Source organism: Lissotriton vulgaris, chromosome 10 (genome assembly GCF_964263255.1).
Source record: "Lissotriton vulgaris chromosome 10, aLisVul1.2, whole genome shotgun sequence".
Classification (NCBI taxonomy): Eukaryota; Metazoa; Chordata; class Amphibia; order Caudata; family Salamandridae; genus Lissotriton; species Lissotriton vulgaris.
In genome coordinates this window covers 539173856-539195868 of record NC_141698.1, presented here as the reverse complement: position 1 = coordinate 539195868, position 22013 = coordinate 539173856, and the positions used below count along the sequence as shown (strand labels likewise).

At 47.5% G+C, this 22013-nt stretch overlaps 1 protein-coding gene across 1 annotated transcript in view; it reads right to left on the bottom strand.

Annotated features, from left to right (window-relative positions):
- Positions 1-22013, bottom strand: part of LOC147688483 (UPF0764 protein C16orf89 homolog) — a 723296-nt gene that overhangs the window by 42017 nt on the left and 659266 nt on the right. Inside the window, exon 7 of the mRNA XM_086939833.1 lies at positions 18687-18773. Coding sequence (XP_086795959.1) covers positions 18687-18773 — 87 coding nt within the window. The remainder of the gene's footprint in view (positions 1-18686; positions 18774-22013) is intronic.

Below are 22013 nucleotides of genomic sequence, written 5' to 3'. Positions count from 1 at the left end.
ATCAGTTCCAGTGGGGTTGGTGCAGGTGCTGGGTTCTTCCCTCTGCCAGTTTTGCCAGCCTGCCTCGGCCTCTCAGGCATCCTTGCCTTCGCCGTCTTCCTGAGGTCGACCAACCTCTTCTTGATGTCCTCAATAGAATGCTGGGTGACACCAATTGCATTGATCTTACTCTGTAGCCCTCTCCAGATCTGTCTCTTCTGAGACTCGGGCACATGGAGGGACTGTTTCCCAAAAAGCTTGTCATTGTCCTGACTCACATCCTGAATTAGTACCTCCAGCTCCTTCTCGCTGAACTTCAGCTTCCTTTTCCTTTCAGTTCCCTCCTCTCTCTCCTGGCTTGCCATTTCCAAAGTTTTTTTTGTTGGTTTGTAGCTGTGAGGCTCTGTTGCTCCTGGATCCTCAGCTCACCTGCCTGCCTCACAGTCAGCTCCAGGTTCAGTGCAGCTGCCTGGGTGTGGCCACTTCCTGTTTGGGAGGTAATTGGATGACACAGGATTGGCTGATTCATCAGATTACGAAATTTTGAATTACCAAATCGGTATTTACCGAATCGGTAATGGATTCGGTAATTCCGATTTGGTATTGGTGTTTCGTTTTTTTTTTTACAGATTCCTTCCGAATCGGTATTTTTTACCGAATTTTAGCGAATCGGTAAATTTTACCGATTATTTAGGTACATCGTATTTTCCGATTCCTTAATACCGAATCGGTAATATTCGGTATTAAGGAATCGGTATTCATAGTTTACCTACATATGGCCCTGAGTTGGAACAGAGAGTTTAGTATGTATTTTTGCTTTTATTTATTTATAACTAGAAATAGTCCTTGTGGTGACGTTCAGGGAAAACTATTTTGATTGAATATTCTTTTTTCCACTCTGGGTTTCCAAGGGAGCATTTGTTTTTTCCTTCTATAACAATGTGACTATTGATTTAGTTTCCATTCCTTTTTTCTCCCAAGCTTCTGCTGGGGGACCGGTGGCTTGCGCCTTTCACATTGGAGGAACACGAAAGATTTGTCAACTTTCTTTTGTTCATTCGCTTTGTTTCTATCTTTCTCTTGGTCTCTGCCGACATTTGGCTTCTTTGCTATAATTTCCTGTCTTCAATTTTATCTTCCCTCCTCTTATTCTCCACGTTTTCCACACAGGTCCTGCAACCCTCCTCGTTCCTTGTTTTGCTTTAAGGACTTCACCAGTTCCCCTAATTGCCCTTGCTTGTCACCAGCCTTTCCCTCTTCCTTCAGTATAGCCTCCGCGCCATGCAGCTTGACACACTCCGCATTCTTTCAGTCCCTTTGTAAATCCACTTTCCTTTATGAATGTGGTGGAAGCCAAGTACAGGTCTGGTTCCTTCTTGGACAGTTTTGTCACACAAGGACACATTCATTTTTTATTAGGCAAGGGGAGATTAACTGATTTGCCCAGAATTACAGGATGTTGAGTGTCGCTGCAGAGACTCAAACCCAGTTCCCTATCTTTAAGGTCGACAGCTCTAGCCATAAGGCTACATCCTTAGTATTAGGCATTTGCCTCCTGTTGGACTTGGCCTTTTTCCCCCAAAATTTTTCGCTTTTGACCCCCTTATCTGGATTGTCTCCCCCATGGGATTAAACCTGTATAGGCCATGAGTGGTGTGAGACCCCTTTTGAAACATGTAATTACCTGACATAATGTGAACACTTGTAAATATCCCCCATTTTGAAAACGCACCTGACTGAAATGTATTGTTTTTAAAATGGATGCCATGGCCATGGGTTTTGCCACCTGACTGACATAGGTCAGCTGTCTAGATAATATTACCCAGCAACCCCTAGTTTTGGAGGGAAAGCCTGGCACCCAGGGTGCTCACCCCCTCCCCTGGAACCAGTTTAGGCTAGATGTGCCAACATTCTAGAAGGTCCTGGCACTGCCTGGGAGGAGGGTATAAATAGGGGAAAGTGTCACCAGAGTTCTAGTCAGCGCTGGGACAGGACAGAGAGGGGACCTGCTGCGAGGTGTTACCGCCACATGAACCTGTGAGCTGGGCCCTGTACCCCTAAAAACCCCCCTATCTGCTGTCCACTGGGCCCCTGAATTATGAGGGCCCACCCAGGACCCTGTCATTATAAGGGACTGTGAATCACCCCAGCGCAGCGCGAAAGGAGCACCCAGGAGGTGAGGAAGGGGCCCCTGAGGGTCTGCACTGGGACTGTCCGCCCTTGGGAAATTGTGACCTGTGGAAGCGCTGGACTGGGAAGAGCTGCCCGGGAGGATTGTACCCCCGAGGAACTGTGTCCCTTTGACCTGCCTCAGTTAACCTGCCCCTGGACTGTGTGCCAAGCGCTGGGGGGAGAGAAGCGCAGAGGCTGGTGTGGCTCCTGAAGTGCTGCGGGCCCTGAGAGCTGTGGGCAAAGGGAGGAACAGGGCGCTGTGAATAGCACCGTGTGGCCTGAGGGAACTGTGTCTAGCGCACAGCGTTAGAGGAGCCTACCCTTGATTTGGCGCGCTTGCCGCTGAAGGAATAATTAAACAGAAGGGAGCCTACCCCTTATTGTGCCGTCCTCACCGCCGCAGCCCGGCGCTGCCATTATTGAACTCTCGCCGTGCTTGGCATCGTCGCGGCGGCCCCCGGTGCCAGGAGAGGGCCGCCGATGTGAAGGGAGGGCCGCGCTGGGCCCTGAAGCCGTCCGGGGGCGCCCGGCCGCATCATTGGCCGCGCACGGATTGGCTGCCCAGTCAGGCAGCAGGAAGAAGCCCCGGGTTCCCGTGAGGCTGAGGGAACCCGGACGAAGCCAACTGAGGTGTTCCGGGACTCCCGTGGTGAAGTGGGAGTCCCGATTGAAGCAGCAACTAGAGAAGGGGCCCGGCTTTTGTGAGGAGGGGGCGGGGACCTCGAGGCACAGGATCGGTGCCTGGCCCGCCTCCTCAACTGTCCGCGCGAAGACCGGAGCGGGAGGCCACCTCGCCGGTGAGTGCCCCGGGCCAGAGGGAGGAAGGAGGAAGAGCGCCGGTGTCGGCGGGGCTCTCGTGAAGAGAGGAGCCCCGCGCGAAGAGCGACAGCTGGCCACTATGGCGAGGGAGCCTCCCTCGCACTAGGCCCCCGCCCCCAAAGGAGCCGGCAGCCCTAGGGAAGGCCGCGTTAGGCCTGGGAGGCGCCGAGAAGAGCGCCAGAGTTGCGCAGGCCTCCCCCTGATCGGCCCCTCCCAAACGAGGGGCCGGAATTGAAGAAACGAGCCCCCCTCAAGGAGCGCGAGACAGGGGGTGGTGTGGAGAGTCCCACGTGTGGGGAGAGCGAGACTGGCAAGGATTGCCCAGGCACAGCGTTGGTGCCACCCAGCCCACGTACCATGAGGAGGGGGAGAAGGAGCGACGAGGCACAGGGACGGTGCCAGCTCATCCCCTGTCCCTAGTGAGGGACCAAGAAGTTAAGTTAAACCCCCCTTCAGCCGCCCTGAAGCCCTGGCCCCAGTGAGGAAGAAGGGCCTGGGCAGCTGGCTTACATCATTGAAGGGCCCCCAGAGGTCGGGAGAGTCCTGCCCCAGAACATCTGGAGCCACGGAGGAGGAGTCGCCAGCATTCGCAGGAATCCCGGTGAGTGGGGTTTTGATTATCCTGTGTGGAAGTCGGGGCACAGGGTCGGTGCTCACCCCAGGACTAGGGCTCGCCCCTGGAAACTGTTCTGAGCCTCGCTGGCCCTTTTGGTCCCCTTTGAGACTTCTAGACTGGGCCGGGACATTACTGAGGCCCCCCCCAGGATTGGTACAGGGACAAGTTAACCCCTAGCTAGGTGTTGGGCCCTGCAGAGTGAAGGGCTGGGTAACTTAGCCTGGTTGTTAGTGGCTTGTTTATCCCTGGGTCCCGCAATGATTAATTGCCATGTTTAATCCTAATTAGGATACTGGTTGCCCTAAGGTAACGCAGCATTTCCATGTGACCTACCAAAGTGTGGTGCGCTTCCGTGCCTAGTTTGAATTGTAGGCTGATTATCTTGCTAATATTATGCCTACACTAAAGTGATGCCCAGGTGCAGTGGGATTCAAGCCTGGTTTATATGATGTTGATACCAATGCAATGCTTAATGTTGGTGTTGCAGGTTGCAGGGGGGCTGAGGATTCATGTTCCTGTCTGGTATTATATGATGTTGTTCCCTTACAGGGGTTGGGTTGGCGTTGCCACGCATGAGGTGTAGTTATGCTAATATGCAACTTACAATTTCAGCCAACCTCCCAAGGATGAAGGCCTGAGTAGGCCCTGCCTGATGTGTAGTTCCCTAGGTGGAGGGGGGAAGAAACCTGATGTTTTATTACAGGTGTTCCTGCCTAATGTTAATGCCAGGTGATTCCTATTCTTTTTGCAGGAGTCGCCAATGCCAGCTATTTTGGGTTCTTACCCCTAATGCTTGATTGCATGTTTAATGGGCAAATACGCCAAGTGCATTTTTCCCTTATATAGGTGTCACGGATGTTACGTGCCAAATGCGAACCTTTTTATATTTCAGCTAGACACTTTGGACTATTTCCTATGTAAATAATTCCCCCCTTTATTCACTTGGCTCTGGCGCCACTTGGCGTCATGTTGTGACACTACTGTTTTGCATTCTTTTGCCTTGCAGGTTGGAAATACTACTAAACTACATATCTTTTTCCAACTCAAACTGGTGTCCTGCCTCTTTTGTAGTGTGCCTGGTGAGTTGACTGAGGGTACTGCGTGAGTGCTTCACATGTCCTCCAAGTTTGGCCTGCCCGCTTGATGCCATGCTACCCCCTTTGAGACTTGGGCAACCCCCATTTCCAACATTTGGTGGCAGAGCGGTGGGATAGGACTTGTGCTTGCGCAGTACCACAGCGGCCACAGGTTACACTGCAAATAGAGCTTTGGATGTAATCCGAGCCTTGTTGTGGGGATTATTGTGTTTTTTATTGCTTCCTCCAGAAGAGTGTTGTGAATTGTCCCCTTGTTCCACTGGGAGGGTGTGTCCCGGGTGTACCTCGCCACGATGGGGTTGGTCTACCAGGAAGTGGAACTGATGGAATACACCGAACAGGAGGTGATAGACTTCCTCCTGGAGAGAGGGATACCCCCAGTAGGGAACATTAGGAGGAACCTGTTTCTCTATGAGGCCCTCAAGAGGGGAGAGCCCTTAGAGATTGATGGGGACTTGTCTGACTACCCCCCCGAGGTGTTGAAGGGTCAGTGGGTTAGAGACCAGAGAGAGGGCTCCCCATCCAGAACCCTGGGAGGTAGTTATTCCGAGGAGGAGGAAGAGTTTAACAGGGCGGAGACGCCAGTAGCTGTGGAGGACACCGAAGATAGGGAGTCTCGCACTGGGTCCAGTCCCGGGGGCAATGCCCCATCCCTTTCCCTGTCCCCAGAAGAATGGGTAGATAGGAGGGAAGAGAGGGAGTATCAGCTGGCGCTGGCAAAGCTCAGGCATGCCGAGGGCTTAGCGCAGCTGAGGGTAGAAGAGCAGCGACTAGAGACTGAAAAAGTCCTAGCGCTGGAGAGGATGGCGGAGGCGGAGAGGGCCTTTGCCAGGGAGAGATCAGCTCAGGTGGGTATTTTGTCCCCTGAGAGTGGTTTTAGGAGTCTGGATTCACCGAGGTGGGTGGGATCCAGTGGTGGCAGCGAGTGTAGGTCCAGTGCAAGGTGTCCCACTCCCGAAGCCCAGGAGACTGTGCCTGATTCCCCGGAGGAGGAGGACGGGTTAGTGTTGAGGGGCAAGGGAAAGCTGTCCCATCAGTCCTGGGGAGAGTTCGAGGAGGAGTGTTGGACTGTACTGGAGGATTGGGTGGTGAGGAGAGCAGTGGAGGATTGGGAAGGGCTGTGCCATGCCGTTATCCGGGAGCACATGCTGAGGAGTTGTTTCCCAAGACTGCGTCACCATCTGTTGCAGTGCGGGTTCTCAGACCCCAGGGAACTTGCACGGGAGGCAGACCTCTGGGTAAGTGCCAGAGCGTCTGGGAAGGCTGAGGGGAGTGATCCTGAAGGGAGTGAGACGGGGAGGTGTCCCAAGGTGCCCCAGCTGCGGCCACCGGGTCTGGAGTGTTCTCTAAGAGAACCCCAGCTTGGGAGGCTAGGCTGCCCCGATGTGTCATCCCGAGGGAGGGATCCCCTTATGTCAGGAGAACCCGGAGCATCATTAAACAGAGCTCCAGGGGTTCGGGGGACTGACCAGTCACAGGGTCTAGATCTTGGACTGGGGTTCCGGGTTCAGGAGTTGCCTGGCCTGGAGGGTGGGGTTCCTGTAAAGCAGGTCCCTACCAAATTGACTCCCAGGGGTACCACTTCCAGTGGGAGGGTGCGGAACTCTGGGAGGGGGTGCAGAGGGAGGAAGGTCTCTTCTCTGTCACCGGCTCAGCCACAGGGCATAGATCCCGGGTTGGGTGGCCAGGGACAGGAGTTGCCTGCCCTGGTGGGAGGGACATCTGTAATCAGAGTCCCCCCGGAAGTGACTCCCAGGGGTACTTCTCCGGGTAGGAGGGTGCAGAATTCTGGGAGGGGGTGCAGGGAGAGGGAGGACTCGCCCCTGTCACCGGTTCAGCCTGTGAGTTTCGACTCCAGGTTGGGGAGAGAGTTGTGTGAGGGTGTCCCCAGGCGTAGGAGATGGAGGAACCCAAGGAGGAGAAGTAGGGGGAGGGGAGCCTCGCCCCTAAGGGCTGGTCATTCTGAGGGTGTAGACCCCAGGTGGGTGGACCAGTGGAAATTTGGAGAGAAGAGAGTGGTTCCAGGGTATCACAAGCCTGAGGCTAGTGCCTCCCACTCTAGGAAAGAGAGACATCCCACTAGGGAACACCAGTGGGGTGGGTCTGTTGGTGAAGGGAGGGTTGCGAAAGAGAACCATTGGGTTCCAGAGTGGAGGAGAGACTGCAGGTGCTCCTGTAGTTGCAGGCCTGCGTCCACCTTTTTCCGCCCCAAGCAGGGAAGCCCATCAAGGCATTGATCGGTCTACCCTGGCTTTTGGCTGGGGGGGAGTCGTGTTGGACTTGGCCTTTTTCCCCCAAAATTTTTCGCTTTTGACCCCCTTATCTGGATTGTCTCCCCCATGGGATTAAACCTGTATAGGCCATGAGTGGTGTGAGACCCCTTTTGAAACATGTAATTACCTGACATAATGTGAACACTTGTAAATATCCCCCATTTTGAAAACGCACCTGACTGAAATGTATTGTTTTTAAAATGGATGCCATGGCCATGGGTTTTGCCACCTGACTGACATAGGTCAGCTGTCTAGATAATATTACCCAGCAACCCCTAGTTTTGGAGGGAAAGCCTGGCACCCAGGGTGCTCACCCCCTCCCCTGGAACCAGTTTAGGCTAGATGTGCCAACATTCTAGAAGGTCCTGGCACTGCCTGGGAGGAGGGTATAAATAGGGGAAAGTGTCACCAGAGTTCTAGTCAGCGCTGGGACAGGACAGAGAGGGGACCTGCTGCGAGGTGTTACCGCCACATGAACCTGTGAGCTGGGCCCTGTACCCCTAAAAACCCCCCTATCTGCTGTCCACTGGGCCCCTGAATTATGAGGGCCCACCCAGGACCCTGTCATTATAAGGGACTGTGAATCACCCCAGCGCAGCGCGAAAGGAGCACCCAGGAGGTGAGGAAGGGGCCCCTGAGGGTCTGCACTGGGACTGTCCGCCCTTGGGAAATTGTGACCTGTGGAAGCGCTGGACTGGGAAGAGCTGCCCGGGAGGATTGTACCCCCGAGGAACTGTGTCCCTTTGACCTGCCTCAGTTAACCTGCCCCTGGACTGTGTGCCAAGCGCTGGGGGGAGAGAAGCGCAGAGGCTGGTGTGGCTCCTGAAGTGCTGCGGGCCCTGAGAGCTGTGGGCAAAGGGAGGAACAGGGCGCTGTGAATAGCACCGTGTGGCCTGAGGGAACTGTGTCTAGCGCACAGCGTTAGAGGAGCCTACCCTTGATTTGGCGCGCTTGCCGCTGAAGGAATAATTAAACAGAAGGGAGCCTACCCCTTATTGTGCCGTCCTCACCGCCGCAGCCCGGCGCTGCCATTATTGAACTCTCGCCGTGCTTGGCATCGTCGCGGCGGCCCCCGGTGCCAGGAGAGGGCCGCCGATGTGAAGGGAGGGCCGCGCTGGGCCCTGAAGCCGTCCGGGGGCGCCCGGCCGCGTCATTGGCCGCGCACGGATTGGCTGCCCAGTCAGGCAGCAGGAAGAAGCCCCGGGTTCCCGTGAGGCTGAGGGAACCCGGACGAAGCCAACTGAGGTGTTCCGGGACTCCCGTGGTGAAGTGGGAGTCCCGATTGAAGCAGCAACTAGAGAAGGGGCCCGGCTTTTGTGAGGAGGGGGCGGGGACCTCGAGGCACAGGATCGGTGCCTGGCCCGCCTCCTCAACTGTCCGCGCGAAGACCGGAGCGGGAGGCCACCTCGCCGGTGAGTGCCCCGGGCCAGAGGGAGGAAGGAGGAAGAGCGCCGGTGTCGGCGGGGCTCTCGTGAAGAGAGGAGCCCCGCGCGAAGAGCGACAGCTGGCCACTATGGCGAGGGAGCCTCCCTCGCACTAGGCCCCCGCCCCCAAAGGAGCCGGCAGCCCTAGGGAAGGCCGCGTTAGGCCTGGGAGGCGCCGAGAAGAGCGCCAGAGTTGCGCAGGCCTCCCCCTGATCGGCCCCTCCCAAACGAGGGGCCGGAATTGAAGAAACGAGCCCCCCTCAAGGAGCGCGAGACAGGGGGTGGTGTGGAGAGTCCCACGTGTGGGGAGAGCGAGACGGGCAAGGATTGCCCAGGCACAGCGTTGGTGCCACCCAGCCCACGTACCATGAGGAGGGGGAGAAGGAGCGACGAGGCACAGGGACGGTGCCAGCTCATCCCCTGTCCCTAGTGAGGGACCAAGAAGTTAAGTTAAACCCCCCTTCAGCCGCCCTGAAGCCCTGGCCCCAGTGAGGAAGAAGGGCCTGGGCAGCTGGCTTACATCATTGAAGGGCCCCCAGAGGTCGGGAGAGTCCTGCCCCAGAACATCTGGAGCCACGGAGGAGGAGTCGCCAGCATTCGCAGGAATCCCGGTGAGTGGGGTTTTGATTATCCTGTGTGGAAGTCGGGGCACAGGGTCGGTGCTCACCCCAGGACTAGGGCTCGCCCCTGGAAACTGTTCTGAGCCTCGCTGGCCCTTTTGATCCCCTTTGAGACTTCTAGACTGGGCCGGGACATTACTGAGGCCCCCCCCAGGATTGGTACAGGGACAAGTTAACCCCTAGCTAGGTGTTGGGCCCTGCAGAGTGAAGGGCTGGGTAACTTAGCCTGGTTGTTAGTGGCTTGTTTATCCCTGGGTCCCGCAATGATTAATTGCCATGTTTAATCCTAATTAGGATACTGGTTGCCCTAAGGTAACGCAGCATTTCCATGTGACCTACCAAAGTGTGGTGCGCTTCCGTGCCTAGTTTGAATTGTAGGCTGATTATCTTGCTAATATTATGCCTACACTAAAGTGATGCCCAGGTGCAGTGGGATTCAAGCCTGGTTTATATGATGTTGATACCAATGCAATGCTTAATGTTGGTGTTGCAGGTTGCAGGGGGGCTGAGGATTCATGTTCCTGTCTGGTATTATATGATGTTGTTCCCTTACAGGGGTTGGGTTGGCGTTGCCACGCATGAGGTGTAGTTATGCTAATATGCAACTTACAATTTCAGCCAACCTCCCAAGGATGAAGGCCTGAGTAGGCCCTGCCTGATGTGTAGTTCCCTAGGTGGAGGGGGGAAGAAACCTGATGTTTTATTACAGGTGTTCCTGCCTAATGTTAATGCCAGGTGATTCCTATTCTTTTTGCAGGAGTCGCCAATGCCAGCTATTTTGGGTTCTTACCCCTAATGCTTGATTGCATGTTTAATGGGCAAATACGCCAAGTGCATTTTTCCCTTATATAGGTGTCACGGATGTTACGTGCCAAATGCGAACCTTTTTATATTTCAGCTAGACACTTTGGACTATTTCCTATGTAAATAATTCCCCCCTTTATTCACTTGGCTCTGGCGCCACTTGGCGTCATGTTGTGACACTACTGTTTTGCATTCTTTTGCCTTGCAGGTTGGAAATACTACTAAACTACATATCTTTTTCCAACTCAAACTGGTGTCCTGCCTCTTTTGTAGTGTGCCTGGTGAGTTGACTGAGGGTACTGCGTGAGTGCTTCACATGTCCTCCAAGTTTGGCCTGCCCGCTTGATGCCATGCTACCCCCTTTGAGACTTGGGCAACCCCCATTTCCCCCATTTACAGGATGTTGAGTGTCGCTGCAGAGACTCAAACCCAGTTCCCTATCTTTAAGGTCGACAGCTCTAGCCATAAGGCTACATCCTTAGTATTAGGCATTTGCCTCCCATGACTTTTGGTTGCGATGGCTGGTTTCCACGGTGCTCGGAGTCCCTATCTGGCTTCTCCTAGCATCCTGACTCTCTGAATCAGGGCAGCTTCACTATCGGCAGCACATCTTCTGTCCTTGCCTCCTCTCTGTGTTCTCTGTAGTCCTCGTCCTCCTCCAGAAATGGGAAACGGTCTTCACAACCTGGGCATAACCATGCATGCTGTTTCCACGGAATGTCTGACATAATATCGATGTCAAAAATATCAACATCAAAAATATCGGAGGCGGAATATCAATGTCAAGAATATTGAAGTCCAATCTACACTAAGGTAGGAACAAAAATATTGTTGTCAAAAATATTGTTGTAAAAAATATGTTTTTTTTAAATGTTTAAAAATAACGTAAAATTAAATAAATAATACATATAATTAAAATAAACAAAGTGAAAAATATGTTTAAAATTATAAGTATTACATATAATGTAAAAAATTTAAACATACATATAAAATATAATATATACTTACTTAATAATATTAACAATGAATTACTCTAATAACTTATAAATTGTTAAAAACATTTTATAAATTATAAATACATACACATCCAACAATAGTATCAACACAAATATCAAAACTATATATAACAAATTTTAAAAATACTTTAAAATAAATTATACACTACATTAACTAAAACAGTAAATATTGGATAGCGTAGGGCTAAACATCACTGTTCCAACTCCAGAAAGTGCAACAGTAGGGAAAGTGTTGGATAGTGTAGGGGTTAAAATTACTATTTCAACTCCAGAGAGTGCAACAGCAGAGAAAGCGTTGGATAGCGTAGTGCTTAAAATTACTATTCCAACTCCAGAGTGTGCAACAGTAGGGAAAGTGTTGGATAGCGTACGGGTTAAAATTACTATTCCAACTCCAGAGGGTGCAACAGTAGGGAAAGTGTTGGATAGCTTAGGGGTTAAAATTACTATTCCAACTCCAGAGGGTGCAACAGTAGGGAAAGTGTTGGATAGCGTAGGGGTAAACACTACTATTCCAACTCCAGACGGTGCAACAGTAGGGAAAGTGTTGGATAGTGTAGGGGTAAACATTACTATTCCAACTCCAGAGGGTGCAACAGTAGGGAAAGTGTTGGATAGCGTAGGGGTTAAAATTACTATTCCAACTCCAGAGAGTGCAACAGTAGGGAAAGTGTTGGATAGCATATGGGTTAAAATTAGTATTCCAACTCCAGGGGTGCAACAGTAGGAACATTGTTGGATAGCGTAGGGGTTAAAATTACTATTCCAACTCCAGAGAGTGCAACAGTAGGGAAAGTGTTGGATAGCGTAGAGGTTAAAATTACTATTCCAAATCCAGAGAGTACAACTGTAGGTAAAGTGTTGATAAGCGTATGGGTTAAAATTACTATTCCAACTCCAGGGGGTGCAACAGTAGGGAAAGTGTTGGATAGCGTAGGGGTAAAAATTACTATTCCAACTCCAGAGAGTACAACTGTAGGTAAAGTGTTGATAAGCGTATGGGTTAAAATTACTATTCCAACTCCAGGGGGTGCAACAGTAGGGAAAGTGTTGGATAGCGTAGGGGTAAAAATTACTATTCCAACTCCAGAGGGTGCAACAGTAGGGAAAGTGTTGGATAGCATAGGGGTAAAAATTACTATTCCAACTCCAGAGGGTGCAACTGTAGGGAAAGTATTGGATAGTGTAGGGTTTAAAACTACTATTCCAACTCCAGAGGGTGCAACAGTAGGAAAAGTGTTGGATAGCGTAGGGGTTAACATCACTGTTCCAACTCCAAAGAGTGCAACAGTAGGGAAAGTGTTGGATAGCGTAGAGGTTAAAATTACTATTCCAAATCCAGAGAGTACAACCGTAGGTAACGTGTTGGATAGCGTAGGGGTAAAAATTACTATTCCAACTCCAGGTGGTGCAACAGTAGGGAAAGTGTTGGATAGCGTAGGGGTTAAAATAACTTACTAATAATGAAAATAATCTTTTTGTAAAAAATAATAATTTAATTATTAAATCACAATAAATAATTAACAATACCTATAAATACTTATTTAAAAAGAATTACCAATTAATAATAATTAACTATTAAGATAAAGTAAATAATAATTATACAAAATGTATTACCAAATAATAATACATAAAAAAATATTTTCAATACCAAAAAACAATAATTATTAAAAAACATTTAGCAATTAATAATTAATTAACAATAGGTAAGGTAAGGTAACGTTTATTATTTGTACATGGTTAATTAAAACCTTTACAAAATTGTAAAAACACCAATATGTACATTTTAAAAGACGTGTGTACTTAGGCATATCAAGTTAAATTAGATCAAAAAAGAAGAATTAATTGAGATCAGTTCGTGCTTATCCGCGGAGCCGTGTAATTTTCGTCAAGCACTGTTTAGTCTTTTCTTTGTCGAATCAAACAACCTCACGACCTGGCAGTTCAATTTAGTGTTATTGGTATTAAAACTCAGTTTGACTGCCTGCCTGCAGGACCGAATGGCATGTAGTTTAAAGAATGGTTGTAAAAAGTTATGCCTCAGGTCCTTTAGTCTAGGACAGATGCAGATTACATGGACAATATCCTCCTTGGCGGTTTTACACAGGCGACACTGCTGTGAAGAGTTATTTCTTTCCCAGGGTGGGAGGTGGGGGAGTATGGGGATCACCCCTAGGCGAAGTTTTAGCAGCTTTTCTTTGAGTTCCCTTTTCATACCGATGTTAAGGTATGCTTGCGGTTGTATTTTCCCATAGTCACCCAACGTTATCCAGCCGTGCGCCCTGTTTGCTAGATCATGCTTGTCTTCGATCACAGAGACAAAGCGCGCCAATTTTTTGGCGATTTTCTTTAAGGACAAAAGGTCTATTGATGTTTCCCAGATGTCGGTCAGGCCAAGAACTTGAAGTGATTCAAGTAGGTAGTCTCTGGGCGAGGATTTGCGATGCCGAAGTAGCTCTTCCCATACGTTGGAGCTTAAGGAGCCCGTCTCTGCTATGTGGATCTTGTGCCAGCTGGCTATGCACACGCTCCGCCTTTCTAGGGTTTGTTTGAGGATGTCGAACTCTAGTCGAATTTGGGCTGAAGAGACGTATTTTGGAAGATTGAACAGAGCCCTGTATGTGTTGGCTATGACTGTGTCCAGTAATGTGGCATCCTTCCCGTGGAGCGATTAGCTGCCGTATGTGAGAGTAGGCTGTAGTTTTGCACGCAAGATTTCAAGGAGCGTTTTAAAGGTGAGATTAGGAAGTTTGGCCTTTAATGGTTTTAATGCCAGGTAGATCGTCGTCGCCTTGCCTCCTAAGGAGTCAAGTTGCGTCCTAGACGTGTTTTTGGAGTCCAGGATAACTCCCATATATTTATAAGAGGTCACCTGATCAAGCTGCTCTCCATTCAGATGCCAACTGAGATTCCTTTTTTTCCTGTAATTCACGGCCATGACCTTTGATTTACTGAAGTTAATTTGGTGGGAGTTTTTTACTGAAAAAGTGTGGGTTACGTTCAAGAGGTGCTGGAGGCCCGTTGGTGTCCGACTTATCAGCACCAAGTCGTCCGCAAACAGGAGGTTAGAGAGGACGATTTCCCCCAATTTGGGTGCGTGGTTAGGGCATTTGTCGAGGACCCCAGGTAGGTCGGCTAGAAAAAGATTAAATAGTAGTGTCGCAAATACGCCCCCTTGTTTTAGCCCTTTTGTTGTCCTGATGGCGTTCGAAAGGTGCGTTCCTGCCCCAAGTTTAAGTTTGATCCAGGTTTTTGAATGGAGCATTATTAGCGCATCTAGGAGGCGTTTCGGTATTCCCCAGTGGTCCAGTTTCTGCCATAGTTTGTTGAGGTCCACATGGTCGAATGCCGCGGTATAGTCGATAAACGAGTATAATGATGACTTGATCTCTTTTGCTGCTCCCATCAGCAAGGACAATGCCATGATGTTGGTTGTGGTCCCTTGGCCTTTGGAGAAACCCGTTTGATTAATTGGGATAATTGAGTTTTCGGATACCCATGAAGTTAGTTCCTCCAGGATGACTCCGGCAAAGTATTTAGCCTCCATGTCTAGTAGGGCAATGATCCGGTAGCTGCTGGGATGCTTCTTGCTACCGCGTTTGTAAATCGGGCTGATGACTGACCCGTGCCAAGACTCTGGGAGAGTTTGAGTGTGTTCAATATTATTATTGATAAATACCAATAAATTAGAAATCATAAAATTTAATTATCAATTAATAATTAATGCACAATAAATGAATTTTTAAAAAATCATTAAAAATGTATTACCAACTGATAATTAACAATAATTTAATTATCAATACTCAACACTAAAATAAATATTTACTTAATTACAATTAAATTACTTCCCACTCTGTAGCCCTATAACCTCACAACACACTTCAATAATAAATTAATACACTTAATATAATTACCAATTAATCAATTAATAAAAATGAAGTACCAAATAAACAAAATATTTACCAATTAATGATTAATAATTATTTAACATAAAATGAATTATCAATGCCAATACATATTAAGCATTGGCATAGCCAATAGGTCTCGCCTTTGGGACCTTATAAGTGTTAAGTTATCAAGCACAATATTCTTGGTGCAACAACATCAACTGTTGCATGGCTAAACACTTATAAGGTCCCAAAGGCGAGACCTATTAGCTATGCCAATGCTTGTTTATGGTGAGTTTAAGATGAGGCGCATGGAATGGGGCCTGATGGGGGCATGTAGCTAGGGCTATGGAGTAAGCAGGAGATGTTGTTAGGCTATTGGAAAGGCTTTCTAGGGGTTGATGAGGTTATGGGTAGCGGGGAGCTTCTGGGGGGGGGGGGGGGGGGTGAGTGGGGGCCAGGGAGTAGGCCTGTAAATAATTTGTAGAGCTAACATATTTGCAGGGAAGTTGAGTGGTGTGTGGCATATGTTTTTATTTTGGTGAGGTTTGTTGAGCGGCAGCGGACTGAAAGCATTTTGGGGTGCAGATGTAATATGGTGGTGTGCTTGCACTGTTATTACTGGGATTGAGGTGACCTGATTGTTGGCACCTGGAGGGCACCTGGAGGGGAGTTGATTTTAAGGGGAGCAGTTGGTAAGGCGGCAAAGCTTTGCATAATGGCCTAAAGTGAGTGGAAGCCCCGTGGGGGGCCGAGTTGTAGGAGTTGTGCTTACTGTGCAGCAGAGCCGTTTTCCCTGTGCTTGTGGTACTGGTGTTGCTGAGACTGTAAATGGACATGTCCTTTTAGTTAGTGCAGCTTCTTGGTCTGCATAACTAATGTACACTGTTGTTTAGGAGCGGCTGGGAATGTGTTGTGGTGAAGGTGCACACCAATTTGGTAGAGACAGGGCAGTTACGAATGATACAAAGCCTTTTGCAGTGTATGAGGCAGAAGTGCGTCCGACCGGTGGTAGGTAAATATTATTATGATTATTATTATTATTATTATTATTATTTATATGGTGCATGAATCATCCCCAAGCGGATCTCTCGGTGCCTAGGAGGCAGACAGACCAATGTACAGCATACTCATCTAAAATAGCCAGGGCTTAAGGTGCTTTTTGAAAAGAGTCAAGGTAGTGCATGCCCGCTGCTGTCCTGGCAGCGAATTCCAATACTTAGGGGCCAAGTAAGAGAAGGCGTGGCCTCCCGTCTTCACCTTCTTAATTCTCCGCATTTGAAGGAGCTTTTGCCCACTGGATCTGAGCTGGCGGGCTGGGACATACCATTCTAATTTTTTTGTGAGATATCTTGGTCCAAGTCGATTGAGTGCTTTAAATACTAAGCATAAGAGTTTGAAAACTGCTCTTTTCTTTATCGGGAGCCAATGTCACTTTCTCAGTAAGGGAAGAGATGGAGTTCGAGCCAGCTTATTCAATGCTAACCGTGCCGCCGTATTTTGAATGACTTGTAACCATGAAAACAAGTCCTCCCTCATCCCTATCAGTAGCGTGTTTCCATAATCTAGTCTACTGGCTAGGCGCACCTGTAACAGGGCCCTTCTGGTGGTAAGAGGGATCCAAGGAAAAATCCTTTTCAGCATACGCAACATTCCGAAGCACTTGCCTGACAGAGTCTTGACATGCTCCTCCTGGAAGGTAGAGCTTTTATATACCTACTAAACAGGAAGTGCACTCCTTGACAACCTGGTAGAAGAAGTGTGCCATCTTGGAATGGGAAAGTTTTGTAGAGAAATAACATAGGCGGTCCTAATGGAATGGACAAGTCATGCACATAGCAAAGTCACCTGTATTTAGGAGTCTAATCATGGGAAGGCTTCCTTCCCCCCTTACATGAAAAAAAAGGAAATCTCCCCAGTACCGTAGATGAAAGCAAGTTGCCCTGTGCTGGATCCATGATTACTGGTTGGTCCGTGATTCAGCTTCAGTGTGCCCCAGTGTTTCCCTGCCCCTGCAAGCCCAAGAGCCTCTTAACAAACCCCTGCTGCAAATGGCTGTAGATCGTGCACAGCGGGACTGACTGGCTGCAAGCAGCGGGCTTAGCACAAGGTCTACAACAAACCCTAGCTGGCAATGGCCAAAGGCTGTCATCAGCGGGGTTGAAAATGAAGTGTGTCATAAAAAAACACGATTTTAACTAAGACTAAAGCAGTTAAACACGTAGATAAAGTTTTGACTCAAACACAACAAAACTCTGCAATCCCCCAGAACTTGCACTACCTCATTGCAGTATGTGCAATAGTGAACTATTGTAATACTGCACGCAGTCATTGGAGTTTTTGGCATCTACACAGGCCATAAAAGAGGGTATTTATTGATAGGCTCCCATCCTAGAAGTACAGGTAAAAATAACCATGTGCCCCAAGCTATCTGTTTGGATACCACCAGCTATCCCTTCACCATCGACAAGTGAGAAGTCAGACGCCACCATCCTGTCAGAATGCGGCTAAACTAGGATGCATCACTGCCTCCATCACTATGCTGGAAAAGGTCTAGCTGATCTCCACATGAGGGACCATTGGGAAGTATAATCATAGGGAAGGGCAGGATGCAAGAAATCAAGGCGGGTTTCGAAGAAGACAATTCGTGTTCTTTCATCTCAACATCTAAGAAAAGCGGGATGCTAAAATAGACAATCCAATATAGAATACAATGTAGCAATTGTTTAAAATATACAATACAAAAGAGCAATTGATATCACTTTGAGGGCATCAGCTGCTCTCCGTGATTTGCTCTTGGGCACCTGTGGCACTGCCCCTGGTAGTTTCAAGAGTCATGAAGGCTGTAATAACAGCAACATGTAAACTGAGCTGTAGGGGCCATGTTTATTTATTTTTTTGGCTTCCAGACATTTCCCTTAGCCTAGATCATGAGCAGAAAAAATACATTTAAAGGGAGGTTAGGCTGTAATGGCACTGTGGATCAAATGGTGTGTAATGTCAATTCTCTACACTACGATTTTGTTGAATCTACGTTGATGTACACACCACGGCATTAGATCTGAGCTACTCACGTAATATGATAGCTGATTGTGGCAGAACATGACAGTGGCATACACAGAAATTTGTGCGTTGAATTTTTTGGTCCCAAAAAATACCTCTGATTTCTACGAGAGCTTGGTTGATGGCATTATCCAGTAAAGAGAGTGGAAACGTCATTGGTTCTGTTTGACCATGGTGTGAGAACATGTCATGGAGTAACAGTAAAACACTGTCTTGTAGTGTTGTCCTTAAATGGCTATTTAAGGGCGAGAGGCCGACTTAGATTAATCTATTTTGAGAGACAAAATAGGCATTATTATGTGCTGTGCTTTATTTGGCGTGGCAAATAACAAAAAAGGTTAGATGCAGTATTTAAGGGGCTCGATGTTATCTCTCCAGTTCGAATTCTGCACTTCAATATGTGCCACGCTTTGGTAATACTGAATATCTTCTCCAGTTCCATCATGTGAAAGTCAGAATAATGAAGTGTGTTTTATTGGGAAAACAACAGCAATAGTTGAACTACCAGGCTGGGAACAAACAGCAGTTTGCCCTCTAATCAGGTTTATTTACCGTGGGACGCATAAAGAGGTCTTACTATTGCATAAAACTATGAAAAAGGACATGCTAGTGTACTACATTATACGCGTTGTAAATCCCCACACAATGACACAGGCAGATGCATTTCAGATCAATTGTATTCAGGGCCGGCTTTAGAGCTGGTGTCGCCTAGTGCGACAATCACTTTTGGCCCCCTCCATACCCCATTATCGCCTCCTCAGATTCTCTCACTACCACCGGGCAAAAGTTCCCCTTCTCTCTCCAATCCTGAGATATTGCTAAACAGAGCGCCCCCTGAGGTCATTGCCCCCTCCACAGGTCAGCACCCAGTGCGACTGCACCGGTCGCACTGCCCTGGTTTTATGATTGATTATACCTGTTAGAGGATGTTCTCTTCGTTTAACTCTTCGACGACTGTGAAGCTTTTCTTGGTTGTTCTTCAAAGACAAATAATTCAAGAGACCTAATAAAAAAGTCACATTTGAGTTAATGACATAAACAGTATTTTAAATGTGATTACAATCTGCATGAAGTACACCCCAGCAAGCATCAACTGCTTGGGAAATATGCAGCACAGGATTGTGGGGCTATAACAGGAGGGCTAAAGTACTGCTCATAAGTATGTGCCTTCCACCTGTCCTCACAAGACTCTAATTACGCACAGGGGTTTATAATACTTCCACTGTTTCATTGTGTTTCCGTTATGAAAGCTATAAGCAGTAGAACAATATTAGTCAATGAATGTTCACACTGGGACGGTATTGGTTAAGAGTGTAGTGTAACTATGTGGATGGCCTTGACATATCATTAGTGAACTTTATTCAGGCAGCTGCCCATTTGATTGGTTAGTGGGTGACTGGAAACATTGAACACCACTAGGGAAGTCATCACAGCGCTATACAACATAAATAATATTACTATTTGGGATGGATGGCTACCCACCTCATGAAATAATCATAGCTCTTGTCAGAGTGAACTCTCAAAGTCACAGAATTAACCTGAGCTCAAACGCATGGTAGCTCTGACACAGAGCAGAAAGGCTTAACTTAGGGCAATGTGTAAAATATTTATGCAGTACCAAAACTGAAATGTTGAAATACAGAAATTTTAAAATCCCAAACCGAATTGGAAAAATTGAGTAAAATTTAGTAAACAATCGGACACCAACATGACAAAAATCAAATAAGGAGAACCAGAGATAGGAATTGTTTAATTTTTACGTAGGAATAGCACCAAGAACAATAAAGGGCTAAAGATTATTAATGGTCACGGTAGACCTGGACCTAGGCACATTTTGATGCTAACTATGATGGAGCGTAGGTCATATACACCAACCAGATTTGTGATCCTCAAAGATGTTACCTTTTGACTTTTAGGTTTTAAGTCCCAATTCTACCACACAAGTACACTTCTTAAGCCTCCGAGGACTTCTACAGAAGACCTTTGGGACTTACAGGGTGAGAGGCAGGGGCCAAACAGCAGGGTCTAGCCAACGCCCAGTTACCACTGGTCTGCTGGGCAATTGCAGGAAAAAGCGTCTTGTAGCTTGTTGTGTCCCTGTAGCTTAAATCAGAGGTCAGCCTTTTGACCCTCAGGTTCTATTTCTCTGTCTTAGGCACAAGAGAGAAAAGGTTCAGTACCTTAGGCAACAGCCAGGAGGTTCATTCCTCTTTGGATCTTCCTCAAGTCAAGAAGTCTTCTAAAGTCGGTTCCTGGAGTTGCACCATTTATGCCTGGCATGAGCTAATGGGTGAGAATGACAGCTGGGTGCGACTTAAGCAATGAGGCAATAATAGGGGTAACCCTGCTCATTTTGGGCACTTTCAAGATGGCAAAAGTCTTTGGTCACACTAAACATGGGCTCTGGGGGCTGAGGTGTGTACAGGAGTGTACTGCTTAAATCCTAGATTCTTCCCACATCTAACACTAAAATACAGTTTGAGGTAGTCACTATACCCCTAATAAACACAGAGACAGAAGCCAGGTAGAACAAAGCAGGGCTTTCCATCAACCAGACAGTGGATACACAAGAATTGTTCTGGCATCCCATATCCCAGTGTTCCCCAGGAGAATGGTCAATCATGATTTGACATTAAAACAAGTAACACTAATGTCAAAATGGATGCTCGCCGCCCCACCATGCATTTTCAGTCAGCGAGTAGTCATCTTACTCTTTCAGATCAGTCTATTGTTTACTCCTGGGAAGAACTTCACACCTTTTTCACACCTATTCCAGTGCTAATTACTGTCTGGCAGAAGTGAGAAAGCAAATGCAAGAATTTCAAGCAGAGAAAAGGTATGTTTCTAAAAGTTACTTTCCCCTAATATTTATTAAAAAATCGACTTCATCGTTGTGTTGGACTTTTTTAATTAAAAATACATTTTTCATGATTTTTCTAGCTAGCCCCAGTCTCAAGATACTGTATTAGGATTTTAATCCTATCTATATAAGGAAGCTGTGCCTGACACTGTCAAAATAGCTTTTGGATGTAAGTCACTGTAAGGACATGTTCACATTAAATCTTTTGTATGTCTTACTATTAAATATGATGCACCCTGCCTATTGGGCAACAATGCCTACATTTAAAATAATAATAATATCTAAAAGGGAAGTTTTGATCTGTCAAAAGGGTTAATTTTTACAAGATGAACTGCATGTTTCACATTGTTACACTCAGGCTACACTGGTAGGCCAGAAGTCAAGTTTGCACTAGAACTGTAGTGGATAGCATAATGGTGCAACAGCCCACTAGTGGTATTTAACTTGGTGGCCCTGGATACAACATGGTACCATATAGTGGGGACTTATACATAAATTAATTCTTCAAATTAGGAATATGTCAATTCAACACTGTTTAAAGGCAAAGCACAGACACTTTACTGCTGGTTAGCACGGGCAAAGTGCATTTAGAAAACCATCAAAATTATAGGGTCCAGCACAAGGTGAAAAATCCACCGTGGCCACACAGAAAAAGCAGGGTTCCTACAAATACAAAATGACAATACAACATAATGTAATAGATCATTATATACAATATTTCAAATGACAGATCTACTGTTACTGATAAAGATAAGATTTAGAGTTAAAGTGTAACAACAAAGGAGGTACTTGTTCCTATGTAGTAAAGGGTTTCAGAAAGGTTGGTATAGGTATTAGTGAGAGGGCTGTCCCTAATAGAAAGTGATGCCCTCATGCACCCATGTGGGTGTCATGCTTCATCACCGGGCTTATTGCTCCTTATGGGGCCAGTGCTGCAATGCCCCACGGGCTCTGCGAGAGGGCTCATTTTTAGAGATCTTTTAAATAAAACAACTCTGATGATGCCTGGGAGTGTGTGGAGCTGAAAAGTGGATGTGCCAGTGTTCTAAATCTACCTGAATTGTGTCCAGTGATACACTTATTTGGGGGTCTCTTCGGTAGGGTTAAAAGAAGTAAAAACTGGACGGTCAGCACAAAATTATGAAGTGTTACTGTGTGGTATGTGATGTGTACCAACTGTTTGATTTTACTAGGTCAAGTCGACATGATTCATGCCCTGGTGGTCCAGGAGGGATCTGCGGTGCATCTTCAGGACCAGAAATAGATGAGTACCCTGCTTTAAATCAAAGAGGGTGTCAAAGTGCAATCATATGTCACATTCCTTAGTGGTTATGCATATGATCAAGAAAGTACCTGTGCTATGCCCACCCTATCACGTTTTAT